At 37.4% G+C, this 22,482-nt stretch overlaps 1 protein-coding gene across 1 annotated transcript in view; it reads right to left on the reverse strand.

Annotated features, from left to right (window-relative positions):
* Nucleotides 1–22,482, reverse strand: part of EPC2 (enhancer of polycomb homolog 2) — a 70,298-nt gene that overhangs the window by 17,274 nt on the left and 30,542 nt on the right. The window contains exons 2-10 of the mRNA XM_058193145.1: nucleotides 14,583–14,742; nucleotides 11,705–11,850; nucleotides 8,677–8,883; nucleotides 7,241–7,389; nucleotides 6,276–6,408; nucleotides 4,572–4,763; nucleotides 4,030–4,119; nucleotides 2,443–2,588; nucleotides 2,002–2,345 (exon numbers count right to left, since the gene is read on the reverse strand). Coding sequence (XP_058049128.1) covers nucleotides 2,002–2,345; nucleotides 2,443–2,588; nucleotides 4,030–4,119; nucleotides 4,572–4,763; nucleotides 6,276–6,408; nucleotides 7,241–7,389; nucleotides 8,677–8,883; nucleotides 11,705–11,850; nucleotides 14,583–14,742 — 1,567 coding nt within the window. The remainder of the gene's footprint in view (nucleotides 1–2,001; nucleotides 2,346–2,442; nucleotides 2,589–4,029; nucleotides 4,120–4,571; nucleotides 4,764–6,275; nucleotides 6,409–7,240; nucleotides 7,390–8,676; nucleotides 8,884–11,704; nucleotides 11,851–14,582; nucleotides 14,743–22,482) is intronic.

Below are 22,482 nucleotides of genomic sequence, written 5' to 3' on the forward strand. Positions count from 1 at the left end.
TTGTAATCCTATACACCAACCTAATACTCACTGCTCCATAATTGGGAAAATCAACTACCGTCCATCATAAGTCTCATTTCACTCAGTGGAACGTTTGAGCAGATTGTCCTGTAAGGGTTTGATATTTTCAGGTTACAATAGCAATAGCACTTAGACTTATATACAGCCCCATGATGTTTTACAGCACTCACTGGGCGGTTAACAATGTCATACACATATCTAGGAATAAGCTTCATTAATAGAGTAGGGTTTAATTTTGTGTCAGTAATCATATAATAATGGTTTAAGCTACCATGAGCTAATTTTTTACTACATAAAGCATAAAGCTGTCAAAAAAATGTAAACAAAACAAAAATATTTTATGATATCAGATTTTCTTCCTTTCCTTCTCCCTGATGGATTTCCAAATCTATTATGAGGGAAACAAAGGTAGAAGGCAGAATTCTATCAACTGAGAGATTTATTAGGATGTAACTAGTATTGATAAAGCTGTAAATAAGTTTCAATGAAGTTTGAAATCAAAGTACTGTACTCTTTATCTGTCAACTAACTATCTGCCCATCTATCATATTATTTCCTTCCAGGATAAGAACATTATGTGAAATGCAGAAAAAAGTGCAAGGAATGGTAAGCTGAGGCACAATATAAGAAAAAGAAAAATAGTCAAACTGAATTTTCATGAACACCATTCATTATACTTCATACTCCTCTATGCAAGCCATCTTTGCTTCTACCACCTCCATAGCTGTTTCAGATACAGCTCTTCTCTTTTTGAGAAGCTCATCAACTCCATCTAGTTGCAACATTATTGGTCTTGCAGTTCAATTTTCATTCTCTTTATCTGACTAAATCACTTATTTCATACTGAACACACTCAGGTCTGTATTTCATTCAGCGCCATTCATACTTGATTCATTGTCTTGGTTTATTGCATACATTTCTTAAATATATCAAATGTAATGTGTTTAACTAACTTTCTGTTTACCTGACATACTGTTATATTATATGAAAGAAGATTAATAAAACAAACAGAGTGGTGGCTGAATAGTTAGGACAACAGGCTTGTCGATCAGAAGATGAACAGTTTAAGACCTAAGCACAGTGTGATGGACTGAACTCCCGTTACTTGCCGCAGCTGCTGCCCACCTAGCAGTTCAAAAGCATGCAAATGCAAATAGGTAAATAGGTATACTTCATTGGGAAGTGACTTGGTTTATAGTCACACTGTCCAGAAGCATCTTTGGACAATGCTGGCTCTTTGGCTGTGAATCAGAGATGGGCACTGCACCCTGAAGTTGGACATATCTGGCAGGGGAAACCCTTATCTTTTTAAAAACAGAGGTGATGTCTTAAGACTTGAGATATGAATGATATCGCAATACAGGCTACTAGATAACTGTGCACAATTGTTGAAAATTACTGTAAATATTTGTTTTTTCACGCTGTCCATTTTTTTTTCTGAGGGAAAAATCTTAATGATTGAATTTTCTCTAATAGTCCAATTCACCATATGTAAATTCATTTATTATCTTCAGTTTTAGCTGTTAATTATAGAATGGTATTAGAACAGATGAGTATCACCAGAACTGCTGGGTGTTGGGCAGTGTAAAAAATTAATAAAAAAATATTTTAAAAACTATGTTAAGGACTAGATTAAAAGTGATTGTATTGCTAATTCAGTTTCAAATAACAGAAAACTGAAAGATGGGAATGCAGAAATTTCTTGTAATATTGGATTGAGCAGTATATAAGCATAGCAGTGGAATAAAACTGACTCCCATGAAAACGTTACTAGAATTATACCTAATACTATATTTTAAAATTAAAGCTATTTTATATGAGTAAGAGTACAACTCTGCAGAGCGATAGTATTTTTTTTCTGAACCCCATTATTACAGCTTTAACAGACATACAAGCTAGTGACAGATTTTTTAATCAGGATTCATATAAAAAATTAAAAACAAATTTATTTAAAGGTTAATATTGTAAATCTTTGCCTACCTGAAATCCCATTCTTGCTGGTGTTCAATAAAGCTACAGAAGGTGCAGAAACTCTTTTATTATTCACAGCCTGCCCTGGTTTCCTTGAGGTACATTCTTCACTATCACTGTCCTGTACGTTCAGTAGCCTTGGTTGGAAACACTGCAGTCGACAAGACCTGATATTGCTTAGTATTTCAGAAAGGGAAAGTTTATTTCCACAATGTTTATTGGAAGCATTGGTCCGTGAAAAATTAGAAGAAATGTCTATATTTTGGGAAGAGCTTGAACAACTATTTAGCATATCTGGATCAATCTGCTTCAGGACAAAATCATTTTCTGTGGCTATCCGGTCCATTAATACTCTGATTTTAAAAGAAATAAAAAATAAATGTTACTAACAATTTTAAATACAAAATATTTGAATTAAATATTCAACTGGAGGAAAATATCTTATTTTACCTTCCACCTCTCCCAACTCGTCTTCTTGCAAATCCTATACATCTTCTTGGAACGGTAAGTGTTGTGAGACAATGTCTATATCTTAGCTTATCCAATTCTGCCAGTTCTGAATTTTCATGAGAATAATTAGTTTGGTCCAAATGAGTCTAGAGAAGAATGAAATAAAAATTGATTGATGACTGATTTCATTTAAAAGAATTATGTGGCTACCCATCTTAAGAAATACAGTTCTGGGAGATCCACAACAATAAAACCCAAAAAATAATAAAAGCAGAAAAGCAAAAACCTGGCACCTCAGCTGTTCTCCAAGCTCACCTCTTCTAGCACTTGGAGAATGAGTTGGTTCTTTACAATGTTCCAGACTATGAGAGTGGAGGCCTGCTAAAAATGGGGAGGGGGGTTTCTATAGAGTAGGGGCTACTATAAAAAAGGCACACTTCCGAGGTCCCACTATAGGGCAATATTTAAGGTGATTCTGAATGGCATACAGCATCATAAATCCAGTTAAAAATTCAGTTAAAACCCTTCCCATCCCATGGGAAGACAGCAGAATCAAACATTCCACTTGATTTAGTTTCCAATGGTGCCCCCAGGCTGCTGACAAAACCATGTCTTCAAGGCCTTGCAGAAAAGCAACACGGTGGGAGGGCAAACTTATCTCTTGGGAAATTACATTCCAAAGGAAGGGAGCCACCATAGCGAAGGTCATTTTCCTAGGTCCCATCCAATGTACTTTTTTTGATAGTTGGGATCCATTATGAAATGGAAATCATTGCTATATGCTAACAAATAAGTATAGTGTATTACTAACATTTAAGTCATCTTTGGAATTTAAGCACTTCAAATTTTATCTTTCACCTCCCTTCCTTTCTTAAAATGGACAGGAATACCAGGGGCTTCCTAGTCAGATACTTTGCTTGCTCCTCAGACAAGCATTCACTATTTTTATAGATAAGTAGATCATGGATTCAATTCAGAATGGAATACTGCTTCCTCAATTCTAATTATGAGAGCCAGAAGCGCACAGTTGTTAACGGCAGGAGATATACTTCTGGAAATTAACTGAAAAATAGTTGAAACAACTGAAGTTATATTTGTGTCTGCATTCTAAATGCCTAAAGTGACATTTAAGTCTAGAAGCAGACTGAACAAGTAAACACATATTGAAACTGAATTAAGACTTCAGAGCATCATTTATCAGATGCTGAGAGGGAAAAAAAGCAGAAATAGCCACTGATACTGTACAGGCCAAGATATAATTCAATTACAGTCCTGTAATTCAGTTAAGGCCATATCAATAATTAAAAGCAACCAGCAATTTTGTCCTCTTGTATACTGTATCTTGAAATATTTCAACAACATCTTCAGGTTCACAACTTGTTAAATTTAATAGCCTTCACTAATATAGCTAACATGATCTGAAGCAATTTCATTCATAAATAAAAACCTTTCTAAAAATACCTGCAGTAAAAAGGAAGTAAAGAAAGAAGGAAATTTTAAAAGAAAAGATTCAAAATGTGTTTTCTCTTCTGACCAAAAATTAATATTTTGTTGGAAAGGAATTTTTTTTAAAGTAAAAAATCTTACAGCATAATATTGGCATCCTGCTCTTCTTCTGAATGCACAGGCTCCATCAGGATCATTTTCTTCTTCTGGCTCAGATATTGGTGAGGATACCTAGAAGCCAAATAAAACTAATTTAAAAACACGATTAATTTATTATTCCTGGCAAATATTTCCTTCCTCAGCTAAGCAACTCAACATATTTAAAACCAGGAAATACACATTTAAAAGTGAAAATAAATTTCAACAAATGGCTTCTGAAGAGGCTTCTTGATAATAGTTTGAATTACATTTGGAGACATCAAATGCCCAAAGAGCCCAGTGAATTTTCAAAAACTCAGCTATGTTTTAGTCATTTTCACAAACCTAACCTGTTCTTTGGATTCCAAATTACTGTTAATATACTGTATGATGTTTTATCCAAATATAGCTTTAATCACAAATCCTTTTTTAAAATTTTATATTTAAAAAATTCAAATTTATATTGCTTCCCCCAAATATAAATCAGGATTCGTCCACTTACATATAAAAAAGATCTGCTTTATAATGTGGCTGACATGTATTACCTGGGGGAATTCATCTTCATCTGAACTGTGGAAGTCATATTGTTTGATATCACTTTTACTGATCACAGGCAAGGGCTCAGTAGTAGACTGCTGAGGACTTATTACACTCTCAAGTTTAGGCTTCTTTGGATACTTCTTCTTTTGACGGACAACATCAGACACTTCCTCTTTTAGAGATGAATGGTGAGCATGCTGTTTGTATACAGTAAATTTTGGACAAAACCCCCCACATTGTTAATCATTACCTGATTTTCATGAAATAGTAAATAATTTTTTCTCCATTTGCGCCCCCAATTATATTTACAAAACTCTGAACAAGTAGTACGTAGACCATATATTATTCAAAGATTGAGACATAGTTATTGTATTTATCTTTTATCATTTTAAACTCACTTGTATCATTTTAACTAACATTTTAAACATTTAGTGTTTCTAAAGAATTTGTGTCTAGTATGTGTTGTTTCTCCCCAGTGTAAAACATAAGATTTTCAAAAAGATCTTTCTCCTGTCTTCAAATTCAGTTTAAAAATAGCTACAGCAACATTATATTTTTAAGATTTTTACATGAGCTTAGCATGGAAAATAAGAATAGCCCAAATAAAGAGTGATAAGTGCCTACAATCTAATAACCACTAGAGGTCATCAAAGTTAATACAAACATTTAAACAAATCTAATCTTTTAAAAAATATTTGGATTTTTTTTTAAAGCATGTTTTAAAAAAGCATGTTATTTCCTACAAATAATGGAAGCCTAATCTATGAATTAAAGATATACAATTTCATTATTACATGGATATGACTGTTAGATTTTGTTTTTTAAAAAAACACCAAATAATTAACATGTATTGAAAATTCTTTTGTGATCATAAAATCATCACAAACATAATATTGTAATTATTTTTAAAGAATCCTAATGATGCATTGCCTAGAGATGTAGAAGCAATGCTAAATCAAAATACTTGTGTGAAAAATATAAGAGACAATATTATTCTTTCAGAGTTGTGTTTGTGTGGGCAAGCACCCAAAAGTATATTTTTGCAGCATCAAGATACTGGACTGTTAACAAAAATATGAAATCTTCATTGAAGCTTAATATATATATATCCTAACCCAGCACAAAATGCATCACCATCTGGAAATTATCTTTTTTATGGCTTTACTCTATTACCATCCCAGAATCTTACAGAAAGCTCTCCCACTCTTTTACTAACAACTGTACAAGTTTTGAGGAATAAATAGATGCGATTAAGAAAAACTATCTAGCATAAAATTGTGAAAATTCTGTATAATGGATTATATATGCAAGCTTAAAATATACTGATGTTTTTTACAAGGATATCAGTGAGATTGGCACAAACAGTAGAAACTTTGCACTAGGATTAACAATACTGAATCTAATCCACATGAAGTTGTTAACCCTCTAAATTCAAAAACTGCCAGCTTCCCAGATCAACTTAAGTTGATTTTCAAATAGCTACCAGTATATATAACTGATTATATTTATCTACTGTCTAATGTACAGCATGCTCAATTTAAATGTATTTTTATTTTGCTTTGATGCCATTAATGAAAATAAACAGAAGAGGATAGGAGAGAAGAACCGTTGTTGTATGTTTGAAAAGCCTCTAATACTTCCCACATTATCTAGCTAAAACAAGCCCTCTAATTAAGCAATAAATGTAACAACTAAAGTCAGTTACCTACCTTAACTTTACATTCCTGAACTTTGTGGTGATTTCCATTATGAAGTGCTGCAGGAGTGGTGTTGATCTCTTTCTCAGTTGAATTAAGCTTAACTTCATTAAGTATTTCTCCTCCATAATCACCCAAATGATATCTTTTAAAAGAGTGAGAGAGCTTATAGACCATGAATATAGCATAATAAATGAATCTTTAAAAATATTTTTATTTTACAGCAATCCTACAAGATGTTCTGATCATCTTTTAAAATGCAGAAGAGCAGATGAAAAATATTACTTTGTTTAAGGTCATTTTACAACAGATGAAAGATGGAATAATGCTCTACACAAGCTGCTATTATATTTGTTAATTAAGGCAACTGCATATTACAGGTTAAATATACTACAGGTAGTCCTCAATTTATGACCATAGTTGAGCCCAGTGGTGGGATTCAGCCAGTTCACACCACTTCGGGAGAACCGGTTGTTAACTTTCTGAGCAGTTGGTGAACTGGTTGTTGGAAGAAATCATTAGGGCAGAGAACCGATTGTTAAATCACTTGAATCCCACCACTGGTTGAGCCCAGAATTATGGTTGTAAGTTCAGGTATCACATAACTGGATTTGAAGTTATAATGATTTTTTTATTATCTTTGTTAAGTGAATGCAGCAGACATTACATGAATCCATTTTCCCCAATGGGTGGGGATTTTTTTTGCCAGAAACCTGAAGTAAAGACCTGAATCTGACAAAAAACATTGCAGAATTCTGCAACTGTCCATAAGTCAAGCCAGTGGCTAAGACCTCAAAATGTGATTTAGGTGTATGGGTGGCCACCAAAACTCGAGAACAGATCGTAAGTAGCTCTCAGAAGATCCTTCATAATTTTGAACAACTGAGCAATTGGTCTTCAGTTGAGGACTATCTGTACTATTTGGAGTGCAAGATGACTTTCCTTGATAAGAATGATTAACTCAAAAAAAGTTTTACCTTTTCTCCACAACTTCTAATGTCAAATGTAGTAACTCTCGTTTTGTTTTCTCTCGTCTTTTAATCATCTCTAAAATTGTTATGGCTCTACTGAACTCTCGTCTTAGTTTCAGCATCTTCTCATAAGAGGCTTCATCATTTTTCCGATTCTGTTAGAAAGGAAGTATATGAATGAAAAACATATCTGGAAGATGTAGTCAGTCTGAGTTTAAACTTGACTTTATATGGCTTTTAATAATATTGAATATTTGGAGGGGTTAAGCCAGAACATTAGAAGCAGAACTGTTATTCTTTATTGCAGCTTCTTGGGACAACCACAGTCTGTTTTAGGGCTAGAAAATCATGCAGAATGGGATATGCCAGTCTGGGAAGGGAGGTAAGAATCACCAGAATTCAGGAGAATTCTCCTGCCTAGGAGAGAAATATTCTCTTTGTGGAACACACTTTCAAATCCAATCTTTAATGAACAAATACGTAAAAAAGTATCTGTCTGGTGAATTGAAATACTAAATAAAGAATTATGTCTGTTTGTATCAGTGTGTCTTTTTTCACAAGCTCTATGGATTTCTGTGCCAAGTATATACTACACTTGCCATTTGAAAAAGGAAATTAATTTTTAAAATTCTACTTTAAAATTAAAACATCTATTTCAGTACTATAATGCAGTATCCCATGAGTTCCACAATCTTACATTTAAAGGCAATTAAAGAAGTTGGCCTAGGTAGGCCAACATCCACGGCTATCTCAATAAAGCCCTCTTGCTTCACCTTCTCACAAATTCCATTCAATAAAAGCATATGCTAAACATCCTACTGACATTCTCTATGTATGTTCTTAAAATTCAGATGTGTACTTGTTGAACGTATATGCATGAAGTAATTTAACACGTGCCATAATGAATTAATTTGCCTTTCAAAGAAAAGGTAAAATAGTATTGCACCTTAAACTATGGTTTGGATATAAAATTCCCTGCTATCCATAAAACAAATGTTTTATGTGCAGTCTGATCCATCAGGAAAATATGAACGTAAATGTCCCAGAATTAGATAAAGGGACACTGAATTCTCATAGCAGCTTCCTACAAAAACCCACAAACTGACAGCAGTAAATGGTTTTCTAGAGAATATTGTGTTATTTACTTTTATACAGGTTGCACAGCTTTTAATAGGAGATAAGCTCTCAAAATGGATAGTAACTTAGTGTGTAAGCAGCATTTAAAAAGCACACACAAAGCAACTATAACAACATGCAACTTTTTTGGGGGGGGGGGTGATTGCCTGCTAAATTCAGTAATTGGTTACACCACATTTAGCAGCAATAAATTGCAACCAAATGCTTGCTGCAGTTTATAGTCAGTTTTTCACATTGTTATGTAGACATTTGGGTCCATTCTTCAATAGCCACACACTGGAAAACTACTGAAATGAGAAAATTACCTTTCTGGTCTGCATTTTCTCAGTTCTCCTCCGAAAAGCCACATAGGGATCATTGTTGGTAGAACCATCTCTTTTCTCTTGTTTGATTTGGGGGATGAGGGATGGCCCTCGGCAGTTCTTACGTTTCCTTACCCAGTAGTCATAGACAGCCTTAATAAGATAATCATCCTCATTTAGCAGCAACTTAGCTTCCTGAAGTGTTACAAGCTGAAAAAGATACAAAAAACGTATTTCTATAACAACCACATTAGAGATTCTAGTAGCTATTCTTCACAATAATTCAAGATGTGAATTTTGTATGAAGAAATGTAGAATCAATACTATACGTATATAAACACAGTTAACATAAATTTCTCCAAAATTTCTTCATGTATCCACAACTATTTTTTTCTATTATATTCTCTGGACACATCCAGAGAAATGCATTATATTAACTGTGTTTATGTATATAGCATATCGTACAACCCCTGGATACATCCTCCACAGCGCTTGCATGGCAAATAAAAACACACAAAGAAATTGGTCATACTTCTAGTAGCAAATACTACTGTAATCATTGGAATGAATATAATATAATTACCCTTATCAACAAGCGTATAAATTATCAAGAACTAAAACTAACTTGTCTACAATTTTAAATGTGCACCAAATAACTGTAATTTTATTCAACAGCTTTTCAAGTATTTAAATTAAGGTATTTAATTTTCCCTATGTCAAAGGAAGTTTTTCAAGAATTACTGCATATTTTTTTATTTTATTCTTCTAGGAGCTTAACAAGTACTTTTGAATATTATATCATGAAAATAGTGCATGTATGAATGCCTTAGAATTTATAGCAGATATGCTCCCAGTCTTCTAGTTAGTATGAGATCTGGCCTATACACACAAACACTTCAGTGAATATTATTTTGCTGTAAACACAGAATACTGTAGTGTTCAGACTATTTTAAAATCTATTTTTTAGCTAAATCATTTTCTCTTTTTGTTGAAGAAAGAAAAACAAACTGGAAATGTCAATGCTTCATTTTATGTAGGTGTGTTACTCCATTTTTACAGTATTTAGACTGTTAAACTTTTTTATTCATATGTAAGATGATTATAAAGACAATCAAGATGTTCATGAATAGATTGTGTTCAAACTGAGATACGGGGGGTGGGGTGGGGACACTGAAAGAATGAAGTATTACACCATTGTGGAAATAAAAGTAAGTCTGCAGGAGAAATGGTCTCTAGGAAGCTTTTCCGCTATGGTAAAAATGGAAGAAACCCCCAATGTACCCTGCTCAACCTAAAATTAGTCCTTTCTAATTACTATTACAATACATGAGATTTCAGTTAGTTGCAACCTATTTATATCACTGATTTAAATGGAACTTCAATTAATTAACTTTAGATTGAAATTTATCCAGAAAACCTTTCAAACCAATTACCTACCAACTTTTAGTCTTTCTTTCTAATAAGACTATCTTATCTATTCCCAAAGTCAGATTTTGGAGCTGATATGAATTATTACTCACATTCATCCTCCCTCAATAGTTTTTAAAGATGACCTGGCAATCTATTTCAAGAAGAATATTTCTTAGATAAAGTAAAATAATTTGATCTGCTTATTTCTGTTACTTTTAATTAAATACCCAGATGTTCGGGGTGGTCATGAATTCTGAAAGATGACATTCTTACATGCAAAAATAAATGGTGTGAATTGGTTCTTAATTTCCAAATGGCAGATTCATTGATTTTAGGTATCTTAAACCACAAAGTCTATTAAACAGTTCAAGACCCACCCCTGAAAAAATTATAGTTCTTTTTTTGTACTGGTATGCATTTGAGACCTATTGACCACTGTAACTACAATTATTCTTTCAAATGTAAATGATCAATTAATGGACAATTAATTCACAGTTGAAAGATCAGACTTCCCAATTTATAACAGCTATGTACATTTTACTGTATTAAAATATTACATAAAATCTAACTCAATTCCTTTCTCTTTCTGATATGTACTTTTAAAAGCAAATATGTATTCCAGATATTTTGATTTTTTTAAAAAAATTATGTAAACGTTCTACTGGATTAAAGTAAATAACTTCCAAAGAGTGGAGACCGGTATCTAAATTGTAAAAATTAATGGCAATATGAATACCAATAACCCAATCAATTCAGAACTCTCCTTTCCCTTTCATGCTACCTGGTCTCATTTTATACACTTACTACAACATAAGGATCCAGCTTTTTTTTATTTTGAAATCTTACCACTTGGCAATATCAAGAAGCCGCGGATTTATGTGTCTAAAAGTTTCCTGTTTTAAAGTAGAATAACAGCTAATAAAATATTTAGCTTCATAAAAGGTATGTGGGTCTTTTTCTACATCAACTTATTTAAAATAATTAACAGACACTGAATTCTGGACTAATTCAAATAATTCAAGACAATTTGGATATAGAAGTTTGAGATTAAGTGTATGATTCATACTGGAGAAATGTACATGTATTAATCAAAGAAGGAAATAACAGGTAAAATAATGTTTCTCCAAAACATCAAATATAACATTTATGGAAATCATCGCTTTCTCATTGCATTCATCACAGGAGTAACAGGAGCACAGCCATAGTAGCCTAAATCACTACCTGCCTAAAATCATCTTGTCTTCTTGTCTGAAACAGCTACTATGTGGTATAAGAAATAGCTCTCAAAGTGAAGCAATTGCCATACACAAGTCAAGGCCTCTAAATATTATGGTAGAAATGTACACAAACTAGAAAAAGGGGAGAGCAGCAAAGAAAGGAAAACTCCCCAGGCAAACAGATGTATACAAGTACCCCTTGAATAATTAACATATCATAATATTTCTTCTTAATTTCTTTATATAGTATAAGGATGTATATTTAGCATTTCTGGAGTAAGTAAGAAGAAATTACTTATGCATTGTAAATAAAGGCATCCACATTTAGCAAAACTAATAAAAATCCAGTTTTATCTGCAACTGCCATAATGAAGAGTTGAGAGGGGGTGTTGAATTCATGATACCTGATTAGAACTCGCTTTTTCAAGCCTGTCTATCATAATTTCAAATTGCAGTGGTTTGATTTCCATCTTCCGATTAAGCCTATTTAATAATGTTTCGTCTTCCGAGTCCATATCATAATCAGGTTGTTCATTGTCCAGATTAAAGGCTGAAACACAGAGAAAAAAATAGTTTAATTTAAAATGGCATGCTTAAATGGATATAAGTATGCTAATGAACTATATGTGGCAGGGGGAGGGGCAAATGGCTATCTAGTTCAAGTATTGGAGACAAAAGACAGACTTTTATTACAGGTCCAGCCAATCCCTCCACTACTGAGAAGGAGTTAAGAAAGATTACATGTGTCAGAGCCACAGAGCACCCGAATTGCAGAAAAAATAGGAATTAAGCAACTATGGCAAAATAATACCTTCACTAAAGAAAGAATCATTAGGATTAATACAATGAAAAAAGGTACAGTTTGCAAAACATTTACAACAAACCAAGTTGTGAGATATTGGATCTTAATACCCTAAATCAATAGACTGTTTTAAATACATTTTCAAAACAACAGAATAAATTACAACAGAGAATAAAGAAAATCATATCATAATTTTAACCCAACCATGTGACCCTTATATAATGATCACTTTATTTATCATTTCTTTACTGGCATTTAGAAAAGGCTGGTTTTAAAATTTTGTATTTATTATTGACTTTATATCCTATCTATTAAATTAAATGCCACCCATATCATGGTTAAATAAATTAAGTTATATCTGCCTTCCTTTTTTATAAAAGTTTTGAATATCAAACAGCAATGAAATCAATGTAACTAAAACAAAAAACAAAAATTATAATAAATTTCATTAAATGAACAAAGGCTTTGGGACGCAGATACATTTCGGCCTCTTTTCTAAAGTTTGTGATATCTGAAAGCAAATATTTCTTGTGAAGTGTGTGCCATGGGCTGGGCAACACTAGAGAAGGATATATCTGAGATGTGGTGTAGCAAGCTTCTGACAGCAGAGAAACCTGGCAAGTTTATTGTGTGATAGGCTATGATTTAAACTTAAGAGCAGGAGATGATATCCTTTCAATGCCTGGATGTTAGTCACCCTATCCAGTGCTGAAATCCTGAGTTTACAGATTTTGTTTTGTTTTAAAAGTAAGCCTATTCTAAGGCTTAAAATATTAAAATTATTCTTACTGGACAGAGTGCTAAATCATTAATTCTCTATGAACACTTTCACAACATTTTTTCTTATTTACAAATAGAATATTACAACTTATTTCATGTTCTTTTCCAATAAGAATTTCATGATCTAACTTTTACAATGGAAGTAGTGTAAAAGATGTAGTCAAAAAGGCATCAAGGAAAAAAACCCAGAAATTCTTATTTGCTTCCCCAAATTTCTATTTTTTCGCCCATACATCTTTATATTTCTTCTTAAGAGTTACAAAAATGGGTTTCCCGGTGGTCACATGACCCTAGCTTTGCAGTCAGCTATGTGAATGACACAACAAAGATGTTTCAATTTTACAAAAACATGCTATATCTTATTTCATTTATGATAAGAAGCCATAGTTTTTTTCAGACAGGTTTTTATTACGCTAGCCCTTCACATCATTTATAATCCTTCCACTTGTTTTTATAAATTCAATGTTTTTCAATAAACTACTAGTCAAACTAATCTCAAAGTTATAAAAAAAAACCATAAAGCTAGCCATTAGACAAACATTGTTAAGACACATATAAATATCCAGAAAGATGTGCATTTCAAGCACTAGCTGGTGTTACTTGAAGTAATTTCTGTCTGAAAAACAGACTTGCCTTCTATCCGCTTCCACTCTAAATTAAGATTGTAATGGATGATTTTGGAATAAAAATGCTAAAAGAAGTTTTCATGTAAAAAATAAACTCATAGAAACACCTCAATTGTCTTCCATAATCAGCAAAATATTTAGCTAGTCGGTTATAAAAAATATGACGATTTATGAATTTTCTTTGAAACACATTGTAAAGCTTTGATGAAAACTATTCATATAGGTATCTGTAAATGAGAGGAATCCTATGAACATGTAAGTTACATTTTAATCACCACACTTACATTGTTATAAAATCTATTCTTATCAAATTTTCTAAACACGAGCACAGTTCCAAATACGGAAGAATGCAAATTACCTTCTTAAAGCAGTCAATCTAAATCTCAGTATTTGTTTCCCCCATTTAAGAATTAAAATTTAGTTTTGGGCTTCCCGTCTTTCCTAAATGGATGGTCAATAATGACAGAAGTGATAAAAGATAAGCAGACAAGAAATACACTGTTTTTACCCATCATTAATATGGGTAAAAACACACACATCATACATATATTTCCTGTTCATGAACCTTGATTATTTTGAATTCTTTTAAAATAATAACACAAAATATAATAGGACAGGATAATAAAAAAATGATAGCAGAGCAGAAATGTCAACATTAAAACTAATTTTAAAGATATAAAAGACCCTAAAGATCTTCAGATGTATTGAAAGGACAACAGACTAGAAGACAAGTGAATTTTCTTAAACAATTCCTACTTGCCTCATAACAAACAGGAAACGTGCAGAAAGACCTTAAGCAGGTTATCTTACATATCTTTTGGGATTAAGCCAGTATCAGTAAGACAAACCAATTTTCTGAATATCAGAACATAAAATTTAGAAATTTGAGTGTAAGTACTTTAGTCCACAAAAATAACAAAACAGATTGTTCCTTTGCAACATGAATTTAATAATAACTTCCTTCTCTTCAAGACAAACGCTCAAATTTCTCTCAAAATACCTTCCTTCCCATTCTGTGGTTTTGACAGGCAATTAAAAAACAAACAAACAAACAGTAGTTAATGCTGCACTTACGTTGAATATGAATGAACTGCTTTGGCTGTTTAAATTCTCCTTTGTACAGACGACTGTAATAGTTGACATTGCTTTCTGCTTCAGGAACTGGAATAACCATATTCTCTTTCTTTTCTCTGAAGACTTGCTGTGCTGAGATTGCTCTTTGCAAATGGTGTTCCTAAAAAACAAAGCATATTATTTTTATAAAAGCAATATCCTGTTTTATCAAATAGAAAAAGTCTAAATTTGGGGAATGTTTCCTTTTAGGACAGCGAGATACACTGCTTGTCCTTAAATTTAGAAGGACAATCTTTGAGAAATAAAAATCTTCCTCAGGCATTTCCACATGAGGATGTAAGTTAAGTTTGGAGGGAAGGGAGGGAGGGCAAATCCAGATAATATAAAGCATAAAGCAAAGGCTTGACCTAAGCTCTTGGTGGTTCTAATTAAAAATATCTTTTGAGATAAAAAGTCTGGGAAAGCTATTTACCCAACTTTCTAAAACCACAAATAAATGTGTGGGCAAGCATTGTAGAAAGCAGCTTTAACAGCAATGGACTATTGTAAAGTTTTTCCCAAGACAGATGTTGTGAGAAGATACTTGGCCAAAAAAAAAGAGAGATGTGTGAAGAATGGGGAAAGCAAAGCAAAGGCTGATATTCATTTTCTGCAATGTAACAGAGAAATAACAGAACAGACTTAAACAGAAATTCTTGCAGAACTGAAAGCTCAAACAGCACAACTAGAAATCAATAAATTGAAAAGTTAAAATATTTTTAAATATTAATAAGGAACAGGTCTAAATCTCTCCCTTTATAACATAGATACTAAGCTATTCTCTCTCAAAGTAAAAAATATTTCCAAGGTTCATTTTTAAAAGAAATCCTATTCACCCACACCATCAGACATGAACTCTAATACCACAAGTAAATAAAATAAAACAGAGAGGAGCTACTGCAAACACACTCAGGCAGCTAACCTCCTGACTCCTCCCCCATCCCTGCAAATATAATTACCTATCTGTACAAAAAAGGGGACTTTTTAGTTTCTAGGGTGATCTTAAATATTTTGAATCCTTTGTACACCCTATACAATACAATTTACACAGCTTCACACAATATTCCTATATACATTTTTTAATACACGTGAAGACACACAGAAAATTCCCAAAGGTATGCATACATAAAGGAAGATAAGCGTATATGCTATACAGGTAGTCCTTGAGTTACAGCTGTCCTAGTGACCATTTGAAGTGACTTACAACCATTGCCTGCAGGGTAAACAGGAAATCTGGGGTTTGGGCGAGTGGCAGAACTTTTGCTTCTCCGCCTCCCCACCCCTTCCCATCTGCTACTCCCCCTCGCGGGCCGAGATCAGCAAGCCTGATTTGGGGAGCTGAACATGCTGCTGCCGCCCAGGAGGAGGAGAACGTCAGAAATGGGCTCTCTTCCAGCGCCTCCTCTCTTTCTTCTCCCGAGTGGCAGCGGTGCGTCCGGCTCACTGAATGCAATCCTGCAGGCAAGAACCAGCCATGCCAATCCTGCTTCATGGCTGCACAGACAGCCTGCCACTAGCCACTGCTCGGAGCTCCGGCGCCACTACCCCTCCCCCCAGGTTGACCAGGCTAGGGCTGGCAAGAGTTTGTTTGCGGCCCCACTAAGAGAAGGTGCACACAAACTAAGGTTTGCAGGAGCGGCCTCCGCGTGGCAGTTCCGGGTGGATAGCAGGTGCGTGTGGGGTATGTTCCCCCACCGTTCACACCCCCTGCATTGCCTCCTCACCTCATGCTGTTTGCACAGCAGCTGCGCATGCATCTAAGTATTGAGGAGGGCTTATTTTCAGGGGGGGGCTTATTATAGTACATGCGCTCGAAAGCCCAATTGGGCTTATTATCCGGACATGTCTTATTTTCAGGGAAACACGGTAGGATATGTATTTTCTATCAGATTGTTGAAAGTAAAACCCTGAAACAAATTAGCATTTTTAAAGTAACTTAGATATTACAAACTTATTATTACATAATGACGCAAGGATTAAATTCATGATTTTCAAAAGATATAGTATAAGATGTATATTGCTGCAGATTACCATTGCTAAATATGAACTAACTCACAGAAAATTACCTCGTTAATTAATTTCTGAGCTATTTCAAAGAATACCACAATTCAAGGGATTTCATCAATATAATTTTCAACTCTACCCAATACTGCAACAGCTTCATAATAAAGCAGAGACCACTAAATTACATATAATTTTTTTAATCAAAGTATAAACAAATAAGCCAGAAAGAATGTATGCAGAAGTTAAATCTAGTGATATCAACTTTATTTGAAATGTTAAACATAAGCTCCAATTAAAAAGGAATAGCAGTAATTTTAATTACTATGTAATTATGTTGTTATGCTTTTTATCTTTTTAATATTTAAAAAATGCTTAAAATGTCATCATTTTCATCTTAAATACAAACCTACAATTCTATTCATAAACTACACTTAAGTCTTGAGGCTTGAAATCTAAGTATCCATGCTTGTTCAATATTCAAAATTTTTTATTTCTCTTAAAAGAAAACTAATTTTATTACCAGTTATTACCCACTGATCAAGTTTGTATTGAACTATACTCTTTCTAATCTTCTGTACAACTTAAATACAAATTCCTTATTCATGAATAATCTTCCAAACAATTTGGCCTATCACAATATCATCAAAAAGTTTTTCAGTTCTTTTCTAATTCAATTCAAAATGCTGGTTTTAATTAATGAAGTTCTGTATAGTAACTTTAGTTACAATTGCTGTAAAACACACTCTTTATTAGAAATAAGGAGATCTGAATGGACATTAAATTTGTTACAGGTTCTAGAGTTGTGTAGCAATTTAGATTTGAAGGTGAAAACCTCATCAAGAACACGTGTGGATGATCACATTGCACCTGTTGGCAACTCCTTAAGAAGCTGCATATTTTTTTGTCTTCACACAGTGGATCCTGGGAAAAGGTATTCTAAGGAGATGTCCTTAACTACATCCACAGTATTTTAAATCACCTTTTTCCCTTTGAAACTGGATCACTGCACCACCATTAACAGATTATCTCTTGGGAAATCTATGGGAGAATATGTCTATCTCTAGGTATATAGTGAACTTTGATGTTGTATGCGGCCAATCCGGCTGCTGTTTTATAGTCTTTGCAGTTCTCCATTGTGGTGGAGATAGAATTCAGGAATGGGTTCACCTTGTCTGTTAGCTGATTGGACTGAGTCTGTCAAACCTGTGAGGACACGACTCCTTTACCAATGGTCCCCAGCTTTTGACTGAGTCTAACAGCCAGGACTGATGTGTCAAAGCCTTAGTCTATTGAATTTTTGAATTACATATCTGAATCCACACCGAGAAGCAGAGACACCTTTATTAAAACTGGGCGGCTCCCGGTCTACCAGTAGAGCCACAGGACGTTGCCAGTGTGAAGAGCTTCAGCTCGGGCCTGCTGACGGCTGCTGGAGCAGCAGGCACAACAGGTATTGTGCAAGCAGTTAGCATGAATGAGGCTAGCTCCACACTGCTAACCGCTGAGGTACTCAAAGAGACGATTATTCACCTTTCACCCCAGAACAGCTTGGGCTCAGCCTGTGCCGCCAGAAATGCAGCGGCCTTCAAATGGCAAAAAAGGCGCAAAACAGGCTGTCAGGCTCTACAGCGATCAGGCAAAGGCTGGCGCTTTCCTCTCTTGGAGAGCAGGAGTGATTGGAGTCCCTGCCTGTATCCCGAGCATCCTGAGCCGTCCAAGAACGTGCCGGTAGCACAGCTCCTCAGCGAGCATGTCTGCCTGTCACAGTATACTCATAATGGCGGAGGCGGCAACTCATAACAGTCACAAAGAGAATCTCCCAAGGGAATGAAGCAGATTCCGGCAGCTTCTCGAAGCCCTTAGTGCACTCCTCAACTGGAGCGGCTATTCAAGTTCGCATCCCAGCCCATGGGTTCCTCCGTAGCATCGCGTCGTCTCCTCTGGCTTTGTCAATGGCAGGTGGACATGCGAAAGGGGCATAGTTTTTTCTTCACATTGGTGTGAAATAGCCCTAGCCAGCCACCAGTGGGAGCCCTGGTCCTGGAGACTTGCTACGGCCCCTTTCAAAGGGGATAAGATCTTTGGCGACTCTCTAGAAAACATCTTGATAGAGTGGAGACACAAAAGAAAGATCATGCCCTCATGCTCCAGGTGAGGTGAATTCTGCTCTTCGCCATACTTTCGCTCCCTGTCATTTTGGGCAATGGATGCAGGGACGGGGATTTCACATGCCCAGAGGCCCTACATCCCCAGATAAGAGCTACAATAAGACCAGGAAGGTAGAAACAGATAATTTTAGGCCAAACAGCCCTTTCGTGATGAAGGAAGTCATTCATAAAGATGCCTAAAAGTAACTGCATCACCAACCCTCCCATTGGGGGACGTCTGGCTAATTTTAACAGCAGTTGGGAGGGCATTATGATGGATTCCTGGGTCCTGGAGACAGTCTGGTTGGGCCTGTCCCTGGAGTTCCTCTCCACACCCCTGAGGTTTTTCATTCGCTGTCCCTTTTCAAGGGACAAATTGAAGAGGATCCTCATGGAAACTGTTATCCAGCATCTATTGGATTTTTAGGCGATCCAGCCGGTTCCAGAGAACCAACAGGGGATGGGATTCTATTCCATCTTTGTGTCGTGTCCCCCTCCCCCTCCGACGACCGGGTCTAGGAAGTCCGTATCAAGCGTGGCCATGAAGCCTCTGCAGCTTTGTCAAATTCCTTTCAGATTTCTCAGGGCAGGCAGGAATCCAAGGTGTGACTTCAGCAAACGAAAGGAGACTTTGTTGACTCAAGCTGATCCTTTATATAGGCTGTGGGGTGTGGCTCCATGACTCAGCACTTATCCAGGCCTGCCCCTCCCTTCCTTCTGCTGACGTCGCCTCTCAGATCTCTGGAAGCGGGGATCCATCCACTGTGAATTCCCTTCCTCTGGATCTGCTGCCGATAATTCTAGCACGTGGCTGGCTCCCTGCTCACACGCTGTAGGAGTCAGGTTTGTTTGTTCATTCCTGACATTCTGTCCGGGCATGGGGCCAAGGCTGGGGGCTGGAGGCATGCCAGGCCAATCCTCTTCATTATCAGACTCTGAATCTGATAACAGGCCCGGGAGGCAACAGGAGGGGCCCGGCTGAGGAGAGGAGGGAGGGCGAGGCACAACACTTTGTGATTCCAGAGGCCTTGTGGGGGTGGATGGCAATTCTGGACCTGAAGCAACTGAATCACCTTATAGTCGATTCCATTTTGGATGGCTTCGGAGAGGGTGACTTCTTCACCTCCACTGATTTAACAGAAGCCTATCTACATGTCCCAATTTTACTGGTGCATAGACAATATCTCCACTTTTACTATGCCAGCCAGCATTTCCAGTATAAGGCCTTGCCCTTCAGCCTATTGTTGGCACCCAGGTATTGGCCGCATTAGCGGCGCATCTCAGGGCTCTCCCCATGCATGTCCAGTGTTACCTGAACGATATCCTGATAAGAATCCTCCTCTGGCCCCCCAGGTGAGAGATGACCTTAGGATCACCATCCAGGTGCTCCAGGACCACGGGTTCTCCATAAATGTCCCTAAGAGCAATTTGTCACCAACAAATCTAATACTCCATTTAGGTGCAGTAATTGACATCTTGGCGTTCAGGGTATACCTCTCCCAGGAGCATCAGACGACTCTAAAGGAATTAGTAAACCAGGTCACAAGGGAACGTACCTGTCGTGTCCCACTCCTCCGCTGACGGCCGGGTCAGGGAAATCCGAATCAGGCTTGCCTCTGCAGCTCTGCCCAAAGTCCTAGCAAAGTCCTCAGAGCAGGCAGGAGACCAATAAGTGACTTCAGCAAGATAAGTTCGACTTTGCCTGACTCAGAGACTGCCAGAAAGCAGATCCTTTATATAGGCCATGGGGTGTGGCTCCATGACTCAGCACTCATTAAGGCCTGCCCCTCCCTTCCTTCTGTTGCCTCCGCCTATCCAATCTTCTGATGCGAGGGTCACTCCAATCAGCTGTTGGTAATAAACCCTCCTCAGGCTCACATGCTGTGGAGGAGGGGCAGGGGTCTAGCTGCTCCATTTGCCTGGGCATGGAGTCAGGGCTGGGGCCGGGAGGTGCTCCTTCTTCTGCAGTTTGTCTGGGCATGGAGCCAGGACTGGGGCCGGGAGGCATACATTCCTCCGTGTTCGGGAGCAGATAAGAAGGCCCCGGCTGCTCTGAGGGTGGGCAAGACACAACAGTACCGTACCCCTGGCCCTTCTCTCACAGCTCCTGGGCAAGATGGTTTCATGTATTTCCATCATGTCTTGGGCACGCCTGCATGTCAGGTCCCTTCAGTGGTTCCTCCTGCCTTATCAATGGAAAGGCAGGAGCAATTCCCCAGGCAAGGTCAAGGTTCCGCCAGAAGTGATCCATTCATTCAGGTGGTGAGCTTCCCAGTCAATTTCAATGGGAAGCTTATTCAAAGAACTATGTCACCTGATGGAGACTACAGATGCTAGTCTATTTGGCTGGGGGCCCATCTACAAACTAGGATGATTCAGGGACAGCGATCTCAGACAGACCTGAGCCACAATATAAATTGGCTGGTACTCAGGGCAGTCCATCTGGCCCTCAGACAGTTCCAGGACTTGGTGTCAAGACAAGCATGTTTTGATCCTGACAGACAATGTGGACACTAAGGCTCACTTCAACCGCCAGTGGGGTACCCATTCCAGGTCCCTTATGCAGGAGGCAGTACAACTGTGCCTCTGGGCAGAGAGGCATCATCTGTTTGTCAAGGTGGAGTACATTTCAGGAGTTTCCAGTGTGCAGGCAGACTGGCTAAGCAGGGCCACGATCGACCACTTGGAGTGGCGCCTGCATCCAACTTTGTTTCAGGAGCTGGCGGAGTGCTTTGGACAGACGGCAATGGACCTCTTCGCTACTCAGGACAACACGCAACTACCAAGATTCTTTTCCAGGTTTGCGGTACTAGGGGCGGAAAGAATCGACGCTTTTCGCAGTCCTTGGCTCCAGGGGCTTCTCTACGTCTTTCCTCCTTTCCCCCTCATCCCAAAGGTGATTCGGAAGGTATTGGAGAGAAGGCGGAGGTCCTGCTCCTTGTTCCCCACTGGCACAGGAGATCACGGTTCACCAACCTGGTCAACCTGTCGGTGACTAGACTTTGGAGAATACTACCAGACAGTCTCCCTCAGCCAGGGGGCCTTGGTCCATCCAGACCAACAGTGGCCACAACTGACTGCCTGGCATTTGAGCAGAGATCCATTCCTCCAAAGTGATCAAGACAATACAGGCCTCCAGGAGACCTTCCACCAATCGTATATATGATGTAACCTGGAGAGCATTCTGCTCCTGGTGCTCCAGGTCAGGTTTGAACCCGACATCAGTATCCATGCCCCAGATACTGGAGTTTCTCCAGGAGGGGCTTGACAAAGGGCCATCGCCCAACACTATCTGCCGTCAGGTGGCTGCCCTGTCCTTGGTCCTTTCTTGTGGGAAGCTGGATTCCCTGGCATAACACCCGACTGTGCACAGGTTCATTAGGGGCGCAACGAACCTACAGTCTCCAGTGGTACATAGGTACCCTACCTGGGACCTGACCAAGGTACTGCATTCGCTGACCAAGGCCCCATTTAAATCTGAGATCAGCCAAAATACGCTTCTGACCTTCAAAGTGGCCTTCCTAATAGCCATTACATCAGCTAGATGGATTTCTGAATTCATGGCGCTCTCTGTCAGGAAGGACCTCTGTGTCTTCCATTCTAACAGGGTGGTACTGCGGCTGGACTCTTCCTTCGTCCCCAAGGTGAACTCATGGTTCTACAGGGCTCAGGAGCTTATCTTGTCCAACGTCTGCCCCAATCCAGTGCAT

This window comes from Ahaetulla prasina, chromosome 1 (genome assembly GCF_028640845.1).
Source record: "Ahaetulla prasina isolate Xishuangbanna chromosome 1, ASM2864084v1, whole genome shotgun sequence".
Classification (NCBI taxonomy): Eukaryota; Metazoa; Chordata; class Lepidosauria; order Squamata; family Colubridae; genus Ahaetulla; species Ahaetulla prasina.